At 46.3% G+C, this 18,772-nt stretch overlaps 1 protein-coding gene and 1 non-coding gene across 3 annotated transcripts in view; one reads left to right on the top strand and one right to left on the bottom strand.

The window, feature by feature from the left end:
- Window positions 1-18,772, bottom strand: part of Dhx35 (DEAH-box helicase 35) — a 69,536-nt gene that overhangs the window by 24,849 nt on the left and 25,915 nt on the right. For both annotated transcript variants that reach the window (XM_045157745.1, XM_045157746.1), the window contains 6 exons: window positions 13,207-13,319; window positions 12,582-12,678; window positions 11,578-11,736; window positions 9,023-9,233; window positions 5,193-5,317; window positions 813-867 (listed from right to left, as the gene is read on the bottom strand). In XM_045157745.1, the coding sequence (XP_045013680.1) occupies window positions 813-867; window positions 5,193-5,317; window positions 9,023-9,233; window positions 11,578-11,736; window positions 12,582-12,678; window positions 13,207-13,319 (760 nt within the window). The remainder of the gene's footprint in view (window positions 1-812; window positions 868-5,192; window positions 5,318-9,022; window positions 9,234-11,577; window positions 11,737-12,581; window positions 12,679-13,206; window positions 13,320-18,772) is intronic.
- LOC123463029 lies at window positions 8,565-8,678 on the top strand. Its single transcript, XR_006638642.1, has one exon. It is a non-coding gene; the product is annotated as a U5 spliceosomal RNA (small nuclear RNA).

Below are 18,772 nucleotides of genomic sequence, written 5' to 3'. Positions count from 1 at the left end.
GCAAAGGTCCAAGGAAGTAAATTCACGTTCATAGACAATTGCTGGTCTTTGGGTGTCTCCAGGAGTGTGGTCCTGGAGATGGCTATGCACAGCCTCTGATATACTACCATAGTTGGAATTGTCATGATGGGCCATGAGGAAATTAACCTAACTACTGTTTCAATGTAGCAAATGTCACTAAGAAGATTATACACAAGGGAAGGACCAATCCCACTCCTAAAGATACTAAGATGGGCTGAAGAGATGGCTTAGCGGCTAAGGTATTTGCCTGCGAAGCCAAAGGACCCAGGTTTGATTCTCCAGGGCCCATGTAAGCCAGATGCATAAGGTGGTACATGCATCTGGAGTTTGTCTGAAGCAGCTGAAAGCCCTGGTGTGCCCAGTCTCTTCTCCCTCCCCACCCCACCCCCCACCTCCTCCTCTCTCTCAAATAAATAAATTAAATTCATTAAAATATTCTTTAAAAGGGCTGGAGAGATGGCTTAGCAGTTAAGCACTTGCCTGTGAAGCCTAAGGACCCCGGTTCGAGGTTCGATTCCCCAGGACCCACATTAGCCAGCTGCACAAGGGGGTGCATGCATCTGGAATTCATCTGCAATGACTGGAAGCCCTGGCGCACCCATTCTCTCGCTCTCTCTCTCTCTCTCTCTCTCTCTCCCTCTTTCTCTATCTGTCACTCTCAAATAAATAAATAAAAATAAACCAAAAAAATTATATATATTCTTTAAAAGAAGATACTAAGAGCCCTATTGTGCACCGAACCACCACTGTATAACATAGAGGAGCACACAGTAATAGAGAAACAGGCATACCTCCCAGAGCATAGAGTAACTCCAAAGCTTGAACCATCGACTGTGCAGGAGGGGGCTGCAAGACACACAGAAGTCCTCCTAAATTACTTTTCTTTGGGCAAGGAACAAGAAAAACTGACTAGCTCACACCACCCTCCCTCTCACAGGGCCTGTCCTCCCAGCCTCCACGCGGGTGGGACCTGGAGCTGTGCCTCCCACCTCCTCGGCATCACTAGCAGCTCCCAGGAGGCCTCCCCATCTTCCTTCCATCTGAAGGCTGGTCACTACCGCAGCCACCTCTTCCTTCTCTAAGATCTCCTCATCTCGATGCCGCGCTGCACAGCCTCGGGTGGCTGGTTTACCCCAGTACTGCCCAGAGTCCTGCTTAATGGTGAGCTAATACTGTATTAAATTTGACTTTCTGAAAAATGACAGAGAATACAAGACACTGCAAAGTGAAGCAAAGCTCCTATCACACCCTTCAGAGAGACACTCTCAAGCCTTCTTTCTTTCCTTCCTTCCCTCCCTCTTTCCCTCCCTCCCTGCCTCTGCAAACCTTCACTGAGCACCTGTTAGGTGCCAAGCATCGTTATTTCCTTCTAAGTTACTTAGTTTCTAATAAACCAAGCAAGAAAGTTCTAGTGCTTTTTCAAAGTGTTCACCTTGTCCTTAATCACATGCATATAGCAAATGTATTTGGAGCATCAGATGGTTTTTCACTCAATTTTACAGATGAGGAAGCAACAATATGTAAATGACACTTGAAGGCCATTACATCGACATTTGGTGGCAGGATCAGAGGCTAAAACAAGGCCTTGTTTGTCACTCTACATCACCCATTTTATTGTCAGAGAACAAGACCAAACCTTTAAGAGCTGCAGCGACTGCTTGCAAGAGCGGGAACGAGACCTAACTGATCCACTGCACACAGGGCAGCCAACAAGCCATGCTGTGCAATCACAGCAGCAGTCCAGTAGCCTCTCCTTAAATCTGACACCTTTCTTCAGAGAGATGCAAGACACACACCACCTCAAGGCAGCAGCTTCCGCTACAGAGGTCCTTCTTGACCCTTTTCATCCTGGTCATATTTCAATTCAATCATCATCAAGCAAAAACACCCCCACAAAAATCCCATCCACAGTACTTTCACTTTCACCCTGTTTCTCGGGCCACACTGATGTGAGATCACAAGCAGGCACTGCTTTAATGGACGTAGAATTACTGTGTTTTCCTTGCTGTATGCCCTATTTCTACTATTTCTTGTACACATGAAATTCCAAAGTAATTACCTACACTTACAATATGTCTCCATGATCATACTCTGCTTAAAGAAGGTCATTTTCCTACAACTGGACAGAGGGTTGCTTCAAGATTTTCATTTCTGCTGGGCGTGGTGGTGCACGCCTTTAATCCCAGCACTGGGAAGGCAAAGGTAGAAGGATTTATGAATTCAAGGCCAGCCTTAGACTATATAGTGAATTTCAAGTTAGCCTAGGCTAGAGTTGGACCCCACCTCAAAAAAAAAAAAAAAAAAAAAAACCAGACACGCACTACCCACTTTCATTCCAAGTAACTAAGTAACATTTCAATATTTCCAAGTGTAGAAAATTATATGTACCCTAAGATTTCAATTATTTAAAAAAAAACTGGGAGGTAAATAACCCGAAAAAGAGATGAAGATAAGCTTGGTTTTCTTTTCTTCAGTTTTCCATTGTCTAAAATATTTATTATAATTGTTTATATTTTATTTAATATAAGCATTATGATCTATGTAAGCTCTTTTTGTCTTCTGAACGATTTTTTTGTTGTTGTTGTTTTTGTTTTTGTTTTTGTTTTTCAAGGTATGTTCTCTCTCACTTTAGCTCAGGCTGACCTGGAATTCTCTATGTAGTCTCAGGGTGGCCTTGAACTCACAGTGATCCTCCTACCTCTGCCTCCCGAGTGCTGGGATTAAAGGCGTGTGCCACTATGACCGGCTCTGAACGATTTTTTAAGGAGAAATTTTTATGGCACAAACAGCAGGCATTTCTATGGCTCACAAAGCCTGGTCCCAAGCCCATAGGGGGATCAGAACGAAGCAAAGGCACCAGCAACACACAGGGTGTTACTTCCCCAGCTTTTGGCTTGGGATCGCATCATTCTTCTTACTATCCAATCACTTAGTCAGAGTTGGGTGAGACTGCACAGCCAGTCAGTTTGCTTCCTCTCTTCTCTGAAGAACTAGAATGTGTCCTAAAGTTGGCTTACGGGTTTTGTTTTTGTTTTTGTTTTATAACTTTCATTTATTTATTTGCAAGCAGAGAGATAGGAAGAGAGACAGACAGACAAAGAATGGGCACGCTAGGCCCTCCAGCCACTACAAACGAACTCCAAACACATGTGCCCTTTGTGCATCTGGCTTACATGGGTCCTGGGGGATTGAACCTAGGTTCTTTGGCTTCACAGGCAAATGCCTTAAGCACTAAACCATCTCTCCAGCCCAAAAGTTAGCTTATAGTTTGTAGTTTTTTCTTTAAGTAGATATTCACTCTAAATGACATATGCCTCCATATTTTTTTCTTTTAACTTTCTGTAGTATTTAAGATAGGGATGGGTCATTTTGTCATATTTTCTTTTAACCATACATGTGGGACTACTCATAAGCTTTCTAATTTATATACCCGTTTATCTTTCTTATGGTGTCTTTTCCTTAGAGCCACAGTCAGAGGGGCTTCTATATGCACAGTGACCACATCATGTTCTCTCTGAGGGCTGGTATCTCTACTTTCTATAACCTTCCTGGCTTCCATAACATGTGACAAGGACTTTACTATCCAAATAGCTAAACTTGTCACACAGTATTCTAATACAGTTGGGATAAAACAAACACCTAACATGTAAATCTTCAAACCATAAGGTTCTAGAAGAAAATACGAGTGAACATGAACTAACCGATCTAGGTGAGAGATGCTTCCTAAGCCTGAGAGTAACTCTGAAATTGTGCAGGCAAAGATTCTCACAATATGTTTAGAGCATATGCACATGAACAACAAGCAAAGTCTCAGCAAAATACAGAACACAGAAGAACATTTGTTAAGAACTATTACATTAGAGTATAGGCAGACTTCAACTGTGGGGGGAGGACGTGCGGGAGGCACCGTCCCACGGGCCGGGGTCCCAGGTGGACTGAGAAGGAGAAAATAAGCTGAGCTGCACAATTCATCGCTCTCTGCCTCCTCACCAGGGCTGGCGGTGGTCGGCTGCCTCAAGCTCCTACCACCATGCCTTCCCCGCCACGAGGGCCAAAAGAAACCTGTCGATATCTGGCCACAACACTGAGAAAGTAGCTAACACACCAATAACCTTCTCCTTTCCCTATGGTGTGTGTGTGGTGAGTATACAATGTGTGATACATTCGGAGAGAGCGTGTGTGTGTGTGTGTGTGTGTGTGTGTGTGTGTGTTGCACACGACCCATGCTTTCACATCTGGAAGCCAGAGAACGTCTCACTGATCACGTTCATCTGGTTATAGAGGCGAGGTCTCCCCCTCAACCAAGAGCTGTTTTCTGAGAATGAACCAAGTCTCCATCTCTCACACACTACGGCTCTAGACATGTGCAGCCTAGCTTTTCACGTGGATTCTGGGGAGTCAAACTTGGTGGTTTCTGGCCTGAGAGGCCCTCACCCTTTAGCCATTTCCCCAGACCATAAACTTTTTTTATCACCCTATGAGAAACAACAAAAAAGGTACAAAAATATCCCCTCAACCCTAACCCAACATCAAAAGAATAATAGGACATGATGACAGGCACCAGGGGCCAGGCCTTCACGTGCTGCTGAAGCAGATGCCGGTAAAGCCTCCCGGCCATGCCGCAGGAGCCTACGGGAGAACAGACTCTGGGCCCAATGACCGCATTCCTACACTGCCCTTCCTGCCTAAGGAAGTCATTCCAAACGCAACTAGCCATAGGGGCCCTGCGGCTCTACCAAAGCCCTCAGAGCCCCGCTATCTTGGCTCTCACATACGCAGACCCTATACTGACTCTACCCCACTTGACCCTGTGAAATTCCACTTGAGTGTCCCCTTACACAGGAGGAAAAAACATCTATCATCCAAACATCTAAACTTGCCGCCCCGTATACTAACACTGGTGCCAGAGGACCACTTCCTTGCCTCTCAGAGCACTGAGCACACGGCCCTGTAACTCACCACTTGTTTCTATCCCCCAACAGAAAGGACAGGACTTAGGAACATTGGGAACTGTAGCTGCTTTGTCTGACTGGTTGTCCCCACAACGTACATGGGTCCAAGAAGGCACATAGCACCTAGCTGGGAGGGGAAGGAAGGAGGACAGCATGCCCTTCTACCACAGAGTCCCACACCCACCCGCTGTGGGCTCCCCAGGTGGAAGGCAGGCTTACCGACATGAAGTGGAACCGGAGCACGTTGTCAATGCCTAGGGCTTTCAGCTGCAGAATGACGGGGGCCAAATTGCTGCGCTGCATCTCAGGCACGGTGGACTGAGGTAAACTGTCAAATGCTTCCTCTGAGGATAGGAAATAGAAATGTTTGGGATTAAATGTGATATTCAAATGCAATCCTACACCACTGTCTTCATTCTGTCCCTTGAGCAAGAGGCTACAGAACTCTGGGACCAGATGAATGTGGCATTACGACACAAACTTGCTTTACTGTTTAGAAAGGACCATTTACTTAAAACATATATATCAGACTGGAGAGATGGCTTAGCGCTTGCCTATAAAGCCAAAGGACCCAGGCTCGGTTTTCCAGGACCCACATAAGCTAGATGCACAAGGTGGCGCATGTGTCTGGAGTTCACTTGCAGTGGATAGAGGCCCTGGTGTGCCCATTCTCTATCTGGCTCTTTTACTCTCTCTCGAATAAATAAATTATGAAAGCTTGCTCTTTTACTTCAGAATGCTGCTTGTCATCAGCAAAACACTAAATCAAAGCCGCAAGTACTCAGTGAACTGGTGTCCAAATGCCGCTGCTCTGCCCAGGGTAGAGCACACCAGGGAAGTGAGAGCCACGAAAAGCAGCTCCTCATAAATCACCCCGACCGCAGCTGGAGTACAGCAGAGTTACCAAACGCTGCACAAACCTAACTGTTAAATCAGCAAGCCACATGTAATGTCATGCCCAGAATCCAATCATGCACATCCTGCCAAGAATAAAAGGACTTCAAACAGGAGGAAACACAGAGAGGAGGGGCAGGGAAGGGGTAAGAGCTCTTTTATAAAAGCTAGTCCAAAGAGTGGAGAGGGAAGAGGAAAGGAGAGCCAAGATCACTTCTGTGTATGTTTAGAAAGCATATGGAGTTTATGTACCAAATCCTCCCACATCAGTCACCACTTTCACAGATGCACACCCTTCTCAAACACCAGGGTGGCCTATCCCCCATCTCATAAAGTTTTAGTTAACTACAGAAAAAATAAAGCACAGTTAAAAGTACTGCAAGGCGATGCCACTATCAATGAAGAACTTAAAATGGTTTATTTGAGAAAAGAGACAACCAAGAACATTCTGGACTCTGCGACATAAGCTGGCAAAAGCATGGCTCTAGCTGGAAGGTTCTGGATGACAGACAACAGCAGGAATTTCCAAATGGATACTGTCTTTAGTTCCAAGAGATCTTGGGTGCAGATTGTTTGGCAAGAGAAGACAGAAACAAAGTCATGAGATGAGCTACCTCCGCTGAGCAGACACTCATGAAAGCAGGTATGCAGTACTCAGAGATGAAGATGCTCAGAGTTCATGGCTCTCGGACTCTGCAGAGGCCTCTAGAGCCTGAGGCATAGGCCAAGAGCTGCACAAGCACAGGGGATCCCCTCCAGGAGCATCAGAGAGGAAGGGCCTGAACAAAGGCCCCAAACTGAGACTCGGGAAGCACAGCTGTGGGAAAATGACTCTAATGTGGCCGCCTAAGGAGCCACCATGACCGGGAGGGTCTGCCTCAGGCTTCACAGGTATGAGTGACAGACTTGGGAAGCAGAGGGACAAAAAGATGACCAAGAAGAACATAGAGCAGCTGAGAAGCAATATAAGGTACATGTAAATGGTTAATGAGAGATGAGCTGAGGAACAGTCCTGGAAGGTTGCTGAGAACTAGAAGTGATCTGCGCAGGCAGCAGTCTGGCCAGAACTGCACCCTCGGAGAGCTCATCTGGTATGTGAAGGTCAGGCACTGAAGAACTCATTGCTGTTCCCTGACCCTTCTCAACCCGATATCCATGAAAACTGAACTGTTAGGGGACTCAGTGACCTTTTACTCATATTCACCTGCCTCATGTTAGTCCATGTTCCATCACATCAGCTTTTAGCACATGAGATGTTGCTGTTCATTTCATCATTAAAAGTAACTTGTAGCTGGACATGGTGGCACATACCTTTGATCCCAACACTTGGGAAGCAGAGGCAGAAGCACCAGTGTGAGTTTGAGGCCACCCTGAGACTACATGGTGAATTCCAGGACAGCCTGAGCTATAGTGACCCCTACCTCAAAAAGCAAAAACAAAATAAACAAACAAAAAAGGTCACTTTTTTTTTTTAATTTATTTATTTGAGAGCGACAGACACAGAGAGAAAGACAGATAGAGGGAGAGAGAGAGAATGGGCGCGCCAGGGCTTCCAGCCTCTGCAAACGAACTCCAGATGCGTGCGCCCCCTTGTGTATCTGGCTAACGTGGGACCTGGGGAACCGAGCCTCGAACCGGGGTCCTTAGGCTTCACAGGCAAGCGCTTAACCGCTAAGCCATCTCTCCAGCCCAAAAAAGGTCACTTTTAAATAGCTCTAGGTCCCCAAGCTCTGGCACCATGGTTGGATTGTAATGGTAGTCTAAAAACACTTTCTAAAAGAAACAATGAGGGCTGGGTATTGTAGCTCAGGGAAAGAGTGCTTGCCCAGCAAGTATGAGGCCCTGGATTCCATACCCCACAGAGAAAAAAGAAAGGCATGATATCAAAGACAACAGAAGAGTGACGATAAGCAGAAAGGAAAAGAAGTTCATGCACAGCTAAGAGCCCAGACCTGATAAGCAGCTACAGCTGGACAGGGGGCAGAGGAGGGAATTAACACGGGCTTGGACACGAAGTCTGCACACTGGGTGTGGGGAAGGGGGACAATCTCATACTGTTCCCAAGAAAAGAGAAGTACAGACAAAGAGCAGCTCCAGACACAGCACCTGCTGGTTAAAGCTGTCTTCAGGCTGGGAAGAATCCCTAATGGCTGGTACTGCCTTTCCCGGAATTAAGCTGCTCCCTCAGAGCCCAAGACGGTACACCACACATAAACCAAGCATCTGTCGTCTATAAATGAATCTCAAAGTATCTCTCCTTAGGCTGGAGAGATAGCTTAGTGGTTAAGGCACTTACCTGTAAAGCCTAAGGACCCAGGTTTGATTCCCCAGTACACATGTAAGCCAGACGCACAAGGTAGCACATATGTCTATAGTTAGTTTACAGTGGCTAGAGACCCTGACATGCCCGTTCTCTATCTGCCTCTTTCCCTCTCTCCCCCCTCCCTCCCTCCCGCCCCCTTCTAAAAAAGTATTTTAAAAAATTACCCTGGTTTCGGGCTGGAGGGATGGCTTAGCAGTTAAGTTGTTTGCCTGCAAAGCCAAAGGACCCTGGTTTGATTCCCCAGGACCCACATAAGCCATATACACAAGGGGGTTCACGCATCTGGAGTTCGTTTGCAGTGGCTAGAACCCTGGTGTGCCCATTCTCTCTCCCCCTCTTCCTGTCACATAAATAAATAAAAATAAAATATTGAAAAAATAAGTTTCTCTTCAGATCTTATAAATATTTCACCTTTTACTAAAGATTTCCATGGAGAGGAGCAACTCTGAATCTAAACCCAATTTTTTGAGGCCTTGTGAAACAAGGCTAAAAAAAAAGAAAAGAAAAATACATAAATAAATCCTTCATCTTAGCCCGGCAAAGATGAAGGGGAACCCAACGTGAGGAGCCACATAACTCAGGGGTCCCACTGAACTAAGAGAAGGAAAGGCAGACCCCTAAGGGCTGTGGCCAAGTACTAGGTTAGACTGTGGACGACCGACAGGCGGTGACCACTGGGGAGCGCTAGCAGAGCAGCGCTGCGTTTACAGGAGGAAGGCGGTGGGGAGACACCAGGCAGGACGGATGTTACCCAAGGGCTGCTATCGGGATGAATGTTGGCCACATGATCCGACACTAGGACGCCAATGCCACTAAGGAAAGTCACAGGTACCTGTGTAAAGGCGGTAACACTTTCCGGAGCGGTTGCGCCCACCACGTCCTGCCCGCTGGTTGGCGGATGCCTGGGACACTGGCACTACCACCAAGCATTCAATGGCTGTCCTGGGGTTGTAGGCCCGCAACTTCATGAAGCCACAGTCAATCACATACACGATGCCACTGATTGTGATGGAAGTTTCTGCCACATTAGTGGCCACGATCACCTATATTCCCCACAGAAAAGAAGAGTAGAAGAGAGTTATTCTTTAATCAAACTGCTAAATATCCTAAAACCGTGTATCAATAGTTCAGTCATCACGGACTACGAGGCAATCAAACATCTAGAAAAAGGAGTTCCCACGGCTGGTGCCCTGGGTGGCAATGCTCCCACCTTGTGACCCTGCACAGCTCCCTTGACAGCCTGAGCGCTAGTTTCCTCATCAGCACCTCCCCGCAGGCTGTTGACGAGTAAATAAGATCTGTACATAAAGTGATTAGAACACTGGGCCCATGGTAAATTCTGCTTCTGCAAACCAAAATAAACAGCCCTCTTACATAGGTATATTAACCTATCCGTTTATATAACTACATTCTAAGGCTCTGCACTTGGCAAGGTGCTGTTTCAAGGCACAAGGGGCAACGGGAAGAAAAAGCCTCACTTTCCCAGCGTTTACATTCTAATGTGTGTGTATGTTTGAGGTAAAAACACGGTGAATATGACAAGTAGATAACTTCAGAGAGGGACAAATAACAGAAAGAAAATACAACCCAGTAATATAATATGATGTAGTAGGTAATACGTGTATTATATAACAATGGCATGTGTGGCCCTATATTGGATGGCCAGGGAAAAGCCTCTCTGAGAGACAAATGTGCACTGAGACTACTAACAGGAAGAGGCCATCCTACAGAGACCCAAGCAGAGGCTATAACGTAAAGGAACAAGCAGCTCCAGGCAGGGCCATCTCAAGGGCAGGCTCGGGGCTACTGGGAGGGTTTGACACCATATTCCAAGAACACAAGAAGCTGGCCCTGGAGGTGTGTAGGCAGCAGGGAACTGATATACCTAGAACTCAGCATTCTATTCAGGCACCATACAGTTTATAAAATCTTTTATTAATCTTCTTATAATAGAGTAGAATTTTATACTATAAAACCTTCCACCCAAGTTTTGACTCATGCTTTACAGTTAAGAAAATGGAGCCTTCAGAATGTAAGAGCTAAAGGAAGGTCAGGACTCCATACAACATGCTCCCTCCAGACACAAAATGGCCTGGATATCCATGGCCTCACAGTGCCTGACACTACCTACACAAGACCATCATAAGAGGGGGAAAAGATCAAGACATCAAAAGTAAAAGAGAGACCGATTGAGATGGGGCGGGGGTATGATTGGAGAATGGAGTTTCAAAGGGGCAAGTGGGGGGAGGGAGGGTATTACCATGGGGTATTTTTAATAATCGTGGAAGTTATTAATAAAAAAATTAAGTAAATAAAAGAAGATGGAGCCTTGAAGAGAAGTAACTTTCCCAGGGGCCACAGCAACTCAGCAGTGGAATCCAGGCTATCTGGCTGCTGCGGTCCATGTCAGACTGGGCAGATTCACGTTGCTCCATTCCAATGGCCAAGAGACTGGGCACACTTTCCCAAGTGGCCTAAAGTTGGTAGGGGTCCTCGGACCACCCCTCACCCACTTTATTCTGTCCTCATCAAGTGGGAGGGAAGGAAGGGGGGTGAGGACAGGAGTCTGTCACCCAGCTTTTTCTAACAATGCTTCTTCCCACCACATCCTACCATATTACTCTAATTTCAATGCTAACGGTTTTTAAGCCACAATTGACTTAAGTGACTTAAACTTGACTCTAAAGGCAAACAGATACTCAAAACAAATGGATGTTAGAAACACACCAGCAGTAACTTTACTTGTAGTTGCTGACTGAACATAATCCACCATGACAGTCTTGTAGGCCAAGGTGGTACCATATCATGAGAAATACTGGGCAGGGCTGGAAAGCTGGCTCAGTAGTTAAGGTGCTTTCCTGCAAAGACTAAGGAGCTGTGTTCAACTCTCCAGATCCCACATAAACCAGACACACAACATGACGTAAGTGTGCAAGATTACACGTGCACACACAAGATGGTGCACACGTCTGGATTCGATTACAGAGGCTGGAGGCCCTGGCATACAAATTCATTCATTCTCTCTGTCTTGAATTTTAAAAAAGGGGGGACCAGTCTGGTGGCTTGATTCAAAAAGAGAGGGGGGGGGGGAAGAAAGCAAAGCAAAGAAAAGAAAAGAAAGGAAAAATTAGGCAAACAAAGAAAAGCAAAGAGAGGTCACTCGCCCTGATAATTACTGTCATAGCCTGGCCCTTGTCCAACTAGGTTCATAAATTTTCAAAAGGATATACTTTTAGGCCTGCTATGCAGAAACATGGGCCTAAAACTCTGAAAGAAATGGTCCTATATAGCAAATTTCACTTCCATTTCAAAATAACAACTGCAATACATGGCAAGGGGACACCAACATGATTACAGATGGCTGCTTGGCCACAAAGACAGGCTCACCTTCCTGACGCTGCGCGACACCCTTTCAAATACTCTCATCTGTTCAAAGGAGGGCAGGCCTGCAAACATGGGGAGAACCCGGAGGTGCTTTTTCATCCCGGTGCGGGCCAGCGCACGGGCCTGCTCCACCAGCATAGACACAACTGCCTCCACTTCTTCCTAAACATGGAACCAGAACAGGAGCAGCTGGCGTGACTCTGGAGCACGTCACATGCCCACACTGAAGCACAATGAAGGCTAGAACTAGGGCTTTAATTTGGGTCACATTCATGACTTCAGGTGCTGCCGCATGACACGATGGGACGATATTTAATCAAATGCCACTGAACAACAGTACCTAAGGGGCAGACATTTGCAACTACAACAGTAATGACCAAAATTAAGCCACCTGTAGTTAACAGAAGAGTTTGTAATGAGTGAAAACAATGGCTAAGCTATGTATGGTGGCACACGCCCTTCATCCCAGCACTGACTATTTTATTGGCATTTTATAAGGTGGTGCAAAGCATTTAATGCACATGGACAAGTTGTGACCTATAAAAATCACTAGAAGCTTTCCCCAGAAAAGATCACTAACAGTGGAAAATGTTTAACTATGGAAAAGATGATAGCTGGAGGGAAGTTCTGAACAGTTGTGGCCTAGAATGAGAACTTTGGCTTGATCAGTGGTGCTTTTCCACCATGTGGCTACTGACTACCTGCAGAAAAGAGCTGGAAATGGGTCCCTAGGAAAAGGGACGGGTGGCACCAACATCCACACAGTCATACATACCTAGTGTACCATCCAATACTGGTACACAGTGAGCTCTCTACAGACAGAACAGGAGCCAGTGACTCCCTGATAGTCTAGTTGGTACATGAATGACATCAAAACCAACAAATTTTTATGCAGTTTAGTTACTACGAATGCAAATACACATGAAATACAAGTCTAAGTCACAGGGTTCTATACTAATTCTGGCACAGCCTTTACATGTCTACACAGAGAGGCCCTGGGGAATTACCTGACCAGTAAGGAAAGCAAGAATGTCTCCATCTCCCTCTGTCTGGTGAATTTTCACTACAGTGTCCACAGTTGATTTGATATAATCTGGAACAGGACTGGGAAAAAGAAAAAAAAGTCTAAGAAAAATTCATCACCAGAATACACTCATTAATTGTAGATCAATTGCCCTGATAATCTGGCAGCAAAAACCTCATGAAAATTAGTTTGGGTCTGCCCAGCAGGTAATTAGTACATGGATAAATAAAATAAATACACATTCTTTTATTTTTTTTTTCAGTGCAGCATTCAAGGGCTGGGTGTGCATCTCAGTGCTACAACTCTTGCCTGGCATGAACAAGATCCTGGGTTCAATCTCTTAGCACAAGGTAAAACAAAACCTAAATGCAGTACTAAGAACTTCTGGCATTCCACACAGCAGGCCCAGGTTTCTCTTTTGTGTTTGTTTTCAAGGTAGGGTCTCCCTGTAGCCCAGGCTGACCTGGAATTCAGTATGTAGACTCATGGTAGCCTCAAACTCGCAGTGATCCTCCTACTTCTGCCTCCCAAGCACTGGGATTAAAGGTGTGCACCACCATGCCCAAACCAGTCTAATCACTATCTCCAAGAATCAAGCATCACCAAACCTTTGTAGATAAAAGATATCCACTGGAAATGTTCGTCCTTCCACTGTGAGGATCACACATGTATCCCTGGTTGGGTCACTGGTTTCATTCTGATTAAAGAAATCCCGAAATTTCTAAAAAGTAAAAATGTAAATAAATTAAGCATTTCTCCCTTAAAAAAAAAAAAAAAACGAGGGCAGGAGAGATGGCTTAGCAGTTAAGACAATTGCCTACAAAGTCTATGAACTCAGGTTCAATTCCCCAATATCCATGTAAACCATATGCACATGGTGGTTCATGTGTCTGTAGTTTGTTTGCAGTGGCTGGAGGCCTTGGTGCATCCATTCTGTTTCGAAGAGAAGGGAAGAGGAAGAGAAGAAGAAGGGAAGGAGGAGGGAAGGGAGAGAGAGAGGGAGGGGAGGAGGGAGAGGGAGGGGAGGAGGGAGAGGGAGGGGAGGAGGGAGAGGGAGGGGAGGAGAGAGAGGAGAGGGAGGGAAGAGGGAGAGGGAGAGGGAGGGGAGGAGGGAGAGGAGAGGAGAGGGAGAGGAGGGAGGGGAAGAGGAACAGGAGAGGGAGAGGGAAGGGAGGAGGGAGAGGACAGGGAGAGGGGAAGAGAGGGAGAGGGGAGGAGGGGAGAGGGGAGGGGAGGAGAAGAGAAGAAGGGAGAGGAGAAAAGGGGAGGGGAGAGGAGAAAAGGGGAAGGGAGGGAAGGGGAGAGAAGGGGAGGAGAGGAGGGGAGGGGAGGGGAGGGGAGAGAGAAGATCATGGCAATACATAGGCAATATAGAAGCTGGAGAGATGGCTCATCAGATAAGGCCCTTGCTTGCAAAGCCTAATAAACAGGGTTCAATTCCCCAGTACCCACATAAAGCCCGATGCACAAAGTGCCACATGCATCTGGAATTCATCTGCAATCTCTGGAGGCCCTGGCACACCCATTCTCTCTCACTGTCTCTGCTTGCAAATAAGTAAATACAAATAGGGCTGGAGAGATGGCTTAGCGGTTAAGCACTTGCCTGTGAAGCCTAAGGACCCTGGTTTGATGCTCGATACTCCAGGACCCACGTTAGCCAGATGCACAAGGGGGCGTATGCATCTGGTGTTCGTTTGCAGTGGCTGGAAGCCCTGGCATGCCCATTCTCTCTATCTATCTACCTCTTGCTCTGTTGCTCTCAAATAAATAAAAATGAACAAAAAAAATTAAAAATTAAAAATAAATAAATACAAATAGATAAAAGGAAGGAAGGAAGGAAGGAAGGGAGGGAGGGAGGGAGGGAGGGAAGAATTGGCAGAGGATAACTGGATGGGAGAGATTAGATATAAATAAAATAATTGCCAAGTAATGTTTACAGTATTTTTATTTATTTATTCGCAAACAGAAAGAGAAGGGGGAAGAATGGACATATCAGTTCCTCTTGCCACTGCAAACTGACTTCATATGCATGCACCACTTTGTTCGTCTGGCTTTATGTGACTACTGGGGAACTGAACTCAGGCCTATAGACTTTGCAAGGCAAGCATTTTTTAACCTGAGCCATATCCCCAGCCCACAAAATAATTTTTGTTTTGATTTTTTAAAATATTTATTGATTTGAGAAAGAGAGAGAATAGGCCTTGTAAGAGTTTTACAGTGTTCAGTTAGGGGAAGATTACTAGCACTAGATCTTTCTCGTGGTCCCACAGGACCCACAAGAAAGAAGTGACGCTTAGCAGCTTCTTCCAGTGACCACATCCTGCTCAATGGCACCGGACAATCAAACTTACGGCCCAGAGGGAGGCCTGGCCTGTGAGCTCTGGTCATGACAGCACAAGGAGACCTACCACAGGTCCTGGGTCTGTAAGAATATGGAGAAGCTGAAAATGAGGAGAGCTAAGTGACTGCTGAGCACACCAGCTGCTGAGCCATCACCTTCTGGACAAAGCAGCTCTGGCGCCAGCTGCTGAGGGAGCAGACATCAGATGTGGTGGGGGTTCCATAGTTTGATTCGGAATGACCTTCCCATTCCGACTATATTTGTTTCCCTGAGGTCTGTCTTCTTGGTTTTCCCCCATGTCTCATGCATGTATATACGTACATATATATGTATGTATTTAGAGAGAGAGAATGAGAATATGTGTGTGTGTGTGTGTGTGTGTGTGTGTGTGTGTGCGCGTGCGCACACAGGTGTGCTACGGTCTCTTGCCACTACAAACAAGTGCCCTTCTAGCTTTCTGTAGATGGCTAGGGAACATGAATGTAGGCCAGCAGGCTTTTCAAGGAAGTGCCTTAACTACTAGGCCATCACCCCAGCCTCTGTATCTTGTATTTTTTAAAAAACACCCCATTCCTGCCCCTAGCAACCCAAGTCCAGAAGCCACAGGAGTGAGCAGCAGCAGACGCAAAGTGAGCAGGCTTGGAAGGGACTTCTAAGAGTTCACTGAATTTGGCGATACATGATGATGTGATGCATTAACCTCAGCCTGGCACTTGGCACAAGGAAGCATAGAGAGAAGAGTGCCTCATGCCAACACGGAGACTCTGTGTACTACAAAGAATCCACAGGGCATGCCCCTCCCATTTTCTTTTGGAAGATTGCCCTCAAGTCACTTCAGCCCTCCTAAGCCCCTAGGGTACACATGCACAGACACGCACAGGCAGGAACAAGCCCAGCACTGAAGAATGAACAGTACAGGGGAGACATGTGCAAGAACGCAGCACAAACTGAATGCAAGATGAATGCCTCCAAGATCATCACAGATGCGGATGAAAATCAGTGATTGCTCGCTTGAAGGAAAGGAATCCTGGAGGTGGCACTGTCCCCTGACTGAGCCTTAAAGGATGAAGAGGATCCCTTTTGGCTAGGAAGGGGAAGAGATATCATTCTCCAAGACAATTCCAAGTGTGGTATAAGTGGAAAGAAGCCCTGAGAGAGAAGTCATGTTTTAGCGCAAGTCTGCCTCATATCTCAGCTTTTCTATCTAAACAGACTAACTGCTACCTACCTGCAAAGTGGGTGTGACAGCCAGTGGCACAGGGCTTGTCAAGAATAGTCCTCAGTAAGTGATCATAGTTACCACTCTGATAGAGACCACATGCTATGCTGTGCTGGACTGTATTTGATGGCAAACACAAAGCAGTGAGGATGGGTGTGATCGTTAGACCTGTGTTCTGGATCCCCTTTTGGAAGACTGGCAGTAGGAAAACTAAATTAGAGGCAAGTGGACTAATCCAGACAACTATTAAAAGGGCCCAGAGAATAAAGATGAAATATATATTTAAAAAAAAAAAAAGAGGGCTGAAGAGATGGCTTAGCGTTTAAGCGCTTGCCTATGAAGCCTAAGGACCCCAGTTCAAGGCTCGATTCACCAGGACCCACATTAGCCAGATGCACAAGGAGGCACACACATCTGGAGTTGGTTTGCAATGGCTAGAGGCCCTGGTGCACCCATTCTCTCCCCACACCCCTCTCTCTGCCTCTTTCTCTCTGTTGCTCTCAAATAAATAAATAAAAATAAAAAATTAAAGAGCTTGAAGGATGGCTTAGTGGTTAAGGTGCTTGCCTGAAAAGCCAAAGGACCCAGGTTCGATTCCCCAGGACCCATGTTAGCCAGGTGCTCAAGGGGGCGCATGCATCTAGAGTTCATCTGCAGTGACTAGAGGCTCTGGCATGCCCATTTTCTCTCTCTCTTTCTCTGTCAAATAAATAAATAAAATATTTAAAGGGCTTAGAAGTTTCGGAGAGAAAGTGTGAAATCAGGCAAAGCCTTTCAGAGGAATGTCAGTCAGGTCAGGACCTGACCATCAGCAAGGGTGTGCACGTGTACACTCATGCTGGGGAGAAGGATGCAGCTAGGCGCCTCTTCGTCATAGGCAGAAGATTCCCAAAGCCATGGAAGTCTTGGGCCGAAATGACCATCACTGTGAGAAAGGGGCTGACAGAACACAAAGAGCACATCACAAAGCCCCTGGACAGCAAAGGTGGGCACACAGGACAGCGTCAAAAAGGTCATCAGCACCAGGTGTCAGCTGAGCCAGCAGCCATGGTGCAAGTGGACAGCTTCAAGAGTCTAGACCCCACTAAGATGTGTTCCACGTAAGAACCCCCCTTTCCACTAAGATGTATTCCACCTAAGAACACCCCTTTTCCACTAAGATGTATTCAGTCCAGGCACCTCCTCTGTGCCAGATACCTATCAGGTGCAGGGACAGAATCACAGAGCTTACATTCCAATGTCAGGAGACATACATTAAGCAAACTCTTGTCTGTGCATACAAAATAAGATAGAAGAAGTGAAACACACACACATGAATCAGCACAAGAGGACAGAGCAGCAGAACATGGCCTCTCTGAGGAGGGAAGGTCTGATCAGGACTAGAATGAAGCACTGGAGATCATGAGAATGTCTGAGGAAGAAGGGACTAGAAAGAGCTCTTCTCCCACCCCAACCAGAAGTATCACAGGGCACACTGGAAGTATCACAGGGCACACTGGAAGGATGGAAGGAAATGAAGTCAGGCTGGGGGTTGGATTGCCTTTGTAGGGCCTGGCAGACGAGGCGAGGCTTGGAGCTTTCTGAACTCTTGGTTCCTTGTGGCCCCTATGCAATAGCCTGTCAGGAAAACTGACATGCATCTTTCAAGCCCTGCTGAGATGTCACCTCCTTGCTGACAATTTCTGGACACCCAGCTGGGTAGGTAGCTCAGCACCCTTGACACACTGAACAGTGAGTAACAATTTATGTGTCTCCTTCTCCAGACCCAGGAAGCACATGGTTAACTACAACTGGTAGAGACAGAGCAGGAGATAAGAGAAGGGAAGGAGGGACAGGAAGGAGGGAAAAAAGGAAGGAGAGGTCAAAAGTATTTGTTCAGGGGCTGGAGAGATGGCTTAATGGTTAAGGCACTTGCCTGCAAAGCCTAAGGACCCAGGTTTGATTCCCTAGTACTCAAGTAAGACAGATTCACAAGGTGGTACATGCATCTGGAGTTCATCTGCAGTGGCTAGAGGCCCTGGTGTGCCCATTCTTCTCTATCTGCCTCTTTCTTTCTCAAATAAATAAAATAAAATTTTAAAAAGTACAAGTTGAGCTAAAATGCTGTTTAAAATAAAATATCAGGGGCTTGAGAGATGGCTTAGCAATAAAGGTGCTTGCCTCCAAAGCCTACGAACCTATGTTCAACTCCCCAGGTCCCACATAAGCCAGACACATAAGGTGACACAAGCACAAGGTCGCACATGTGCACAAGGTGAAGCACATGCCTGGAGGTTGATTACAGTAGCTGGAGGCCCTGGCACACCAATTTTCTCTCTTGCTTTCACTCATCAAAAAAAAAAAACAAATTAAATTAATAAGTAAGCCAGGCACGATAGCGCACACCTTTAATCCCAGCACTCGGGAGGCAGAGGTAGGAGGACTGCCATGAGTCTGAGGCCAGCCTGAGACTACACAGTGAATTCCAGGTCAGCCTGGGCTAGAGTGGACCCTACCTCAGAAAAAAAAGTGGGTTTTTTTTTCCAGAAATGTAGCCTCATACTGAGAGCAGTCAGTAGAAACTGTCCATGTGAAGTCCAAGACGGCAGGTAGAGGAGGAAATCATAAGCACCTT

The sequence above is a fragment of the Jaculus jaculus genome, chromosome 8 (genome assembly GCF_020740685.1).
Source record: "Jaculus jaculus isolate mJacJac1 chromosome 8, mJacJac1.mat.Y.cur, whole genome shotgun sequence".
Classification (NCBI taxonomy): Eukaryota; Metazoa; Chordata; class Mammalia; order Rodentia; family Dipodidae; genus Jaculus; species Jaculus jaculus.
This window is presented reverse-complemented; position numbering and strand designations above follow the sequence as displayed.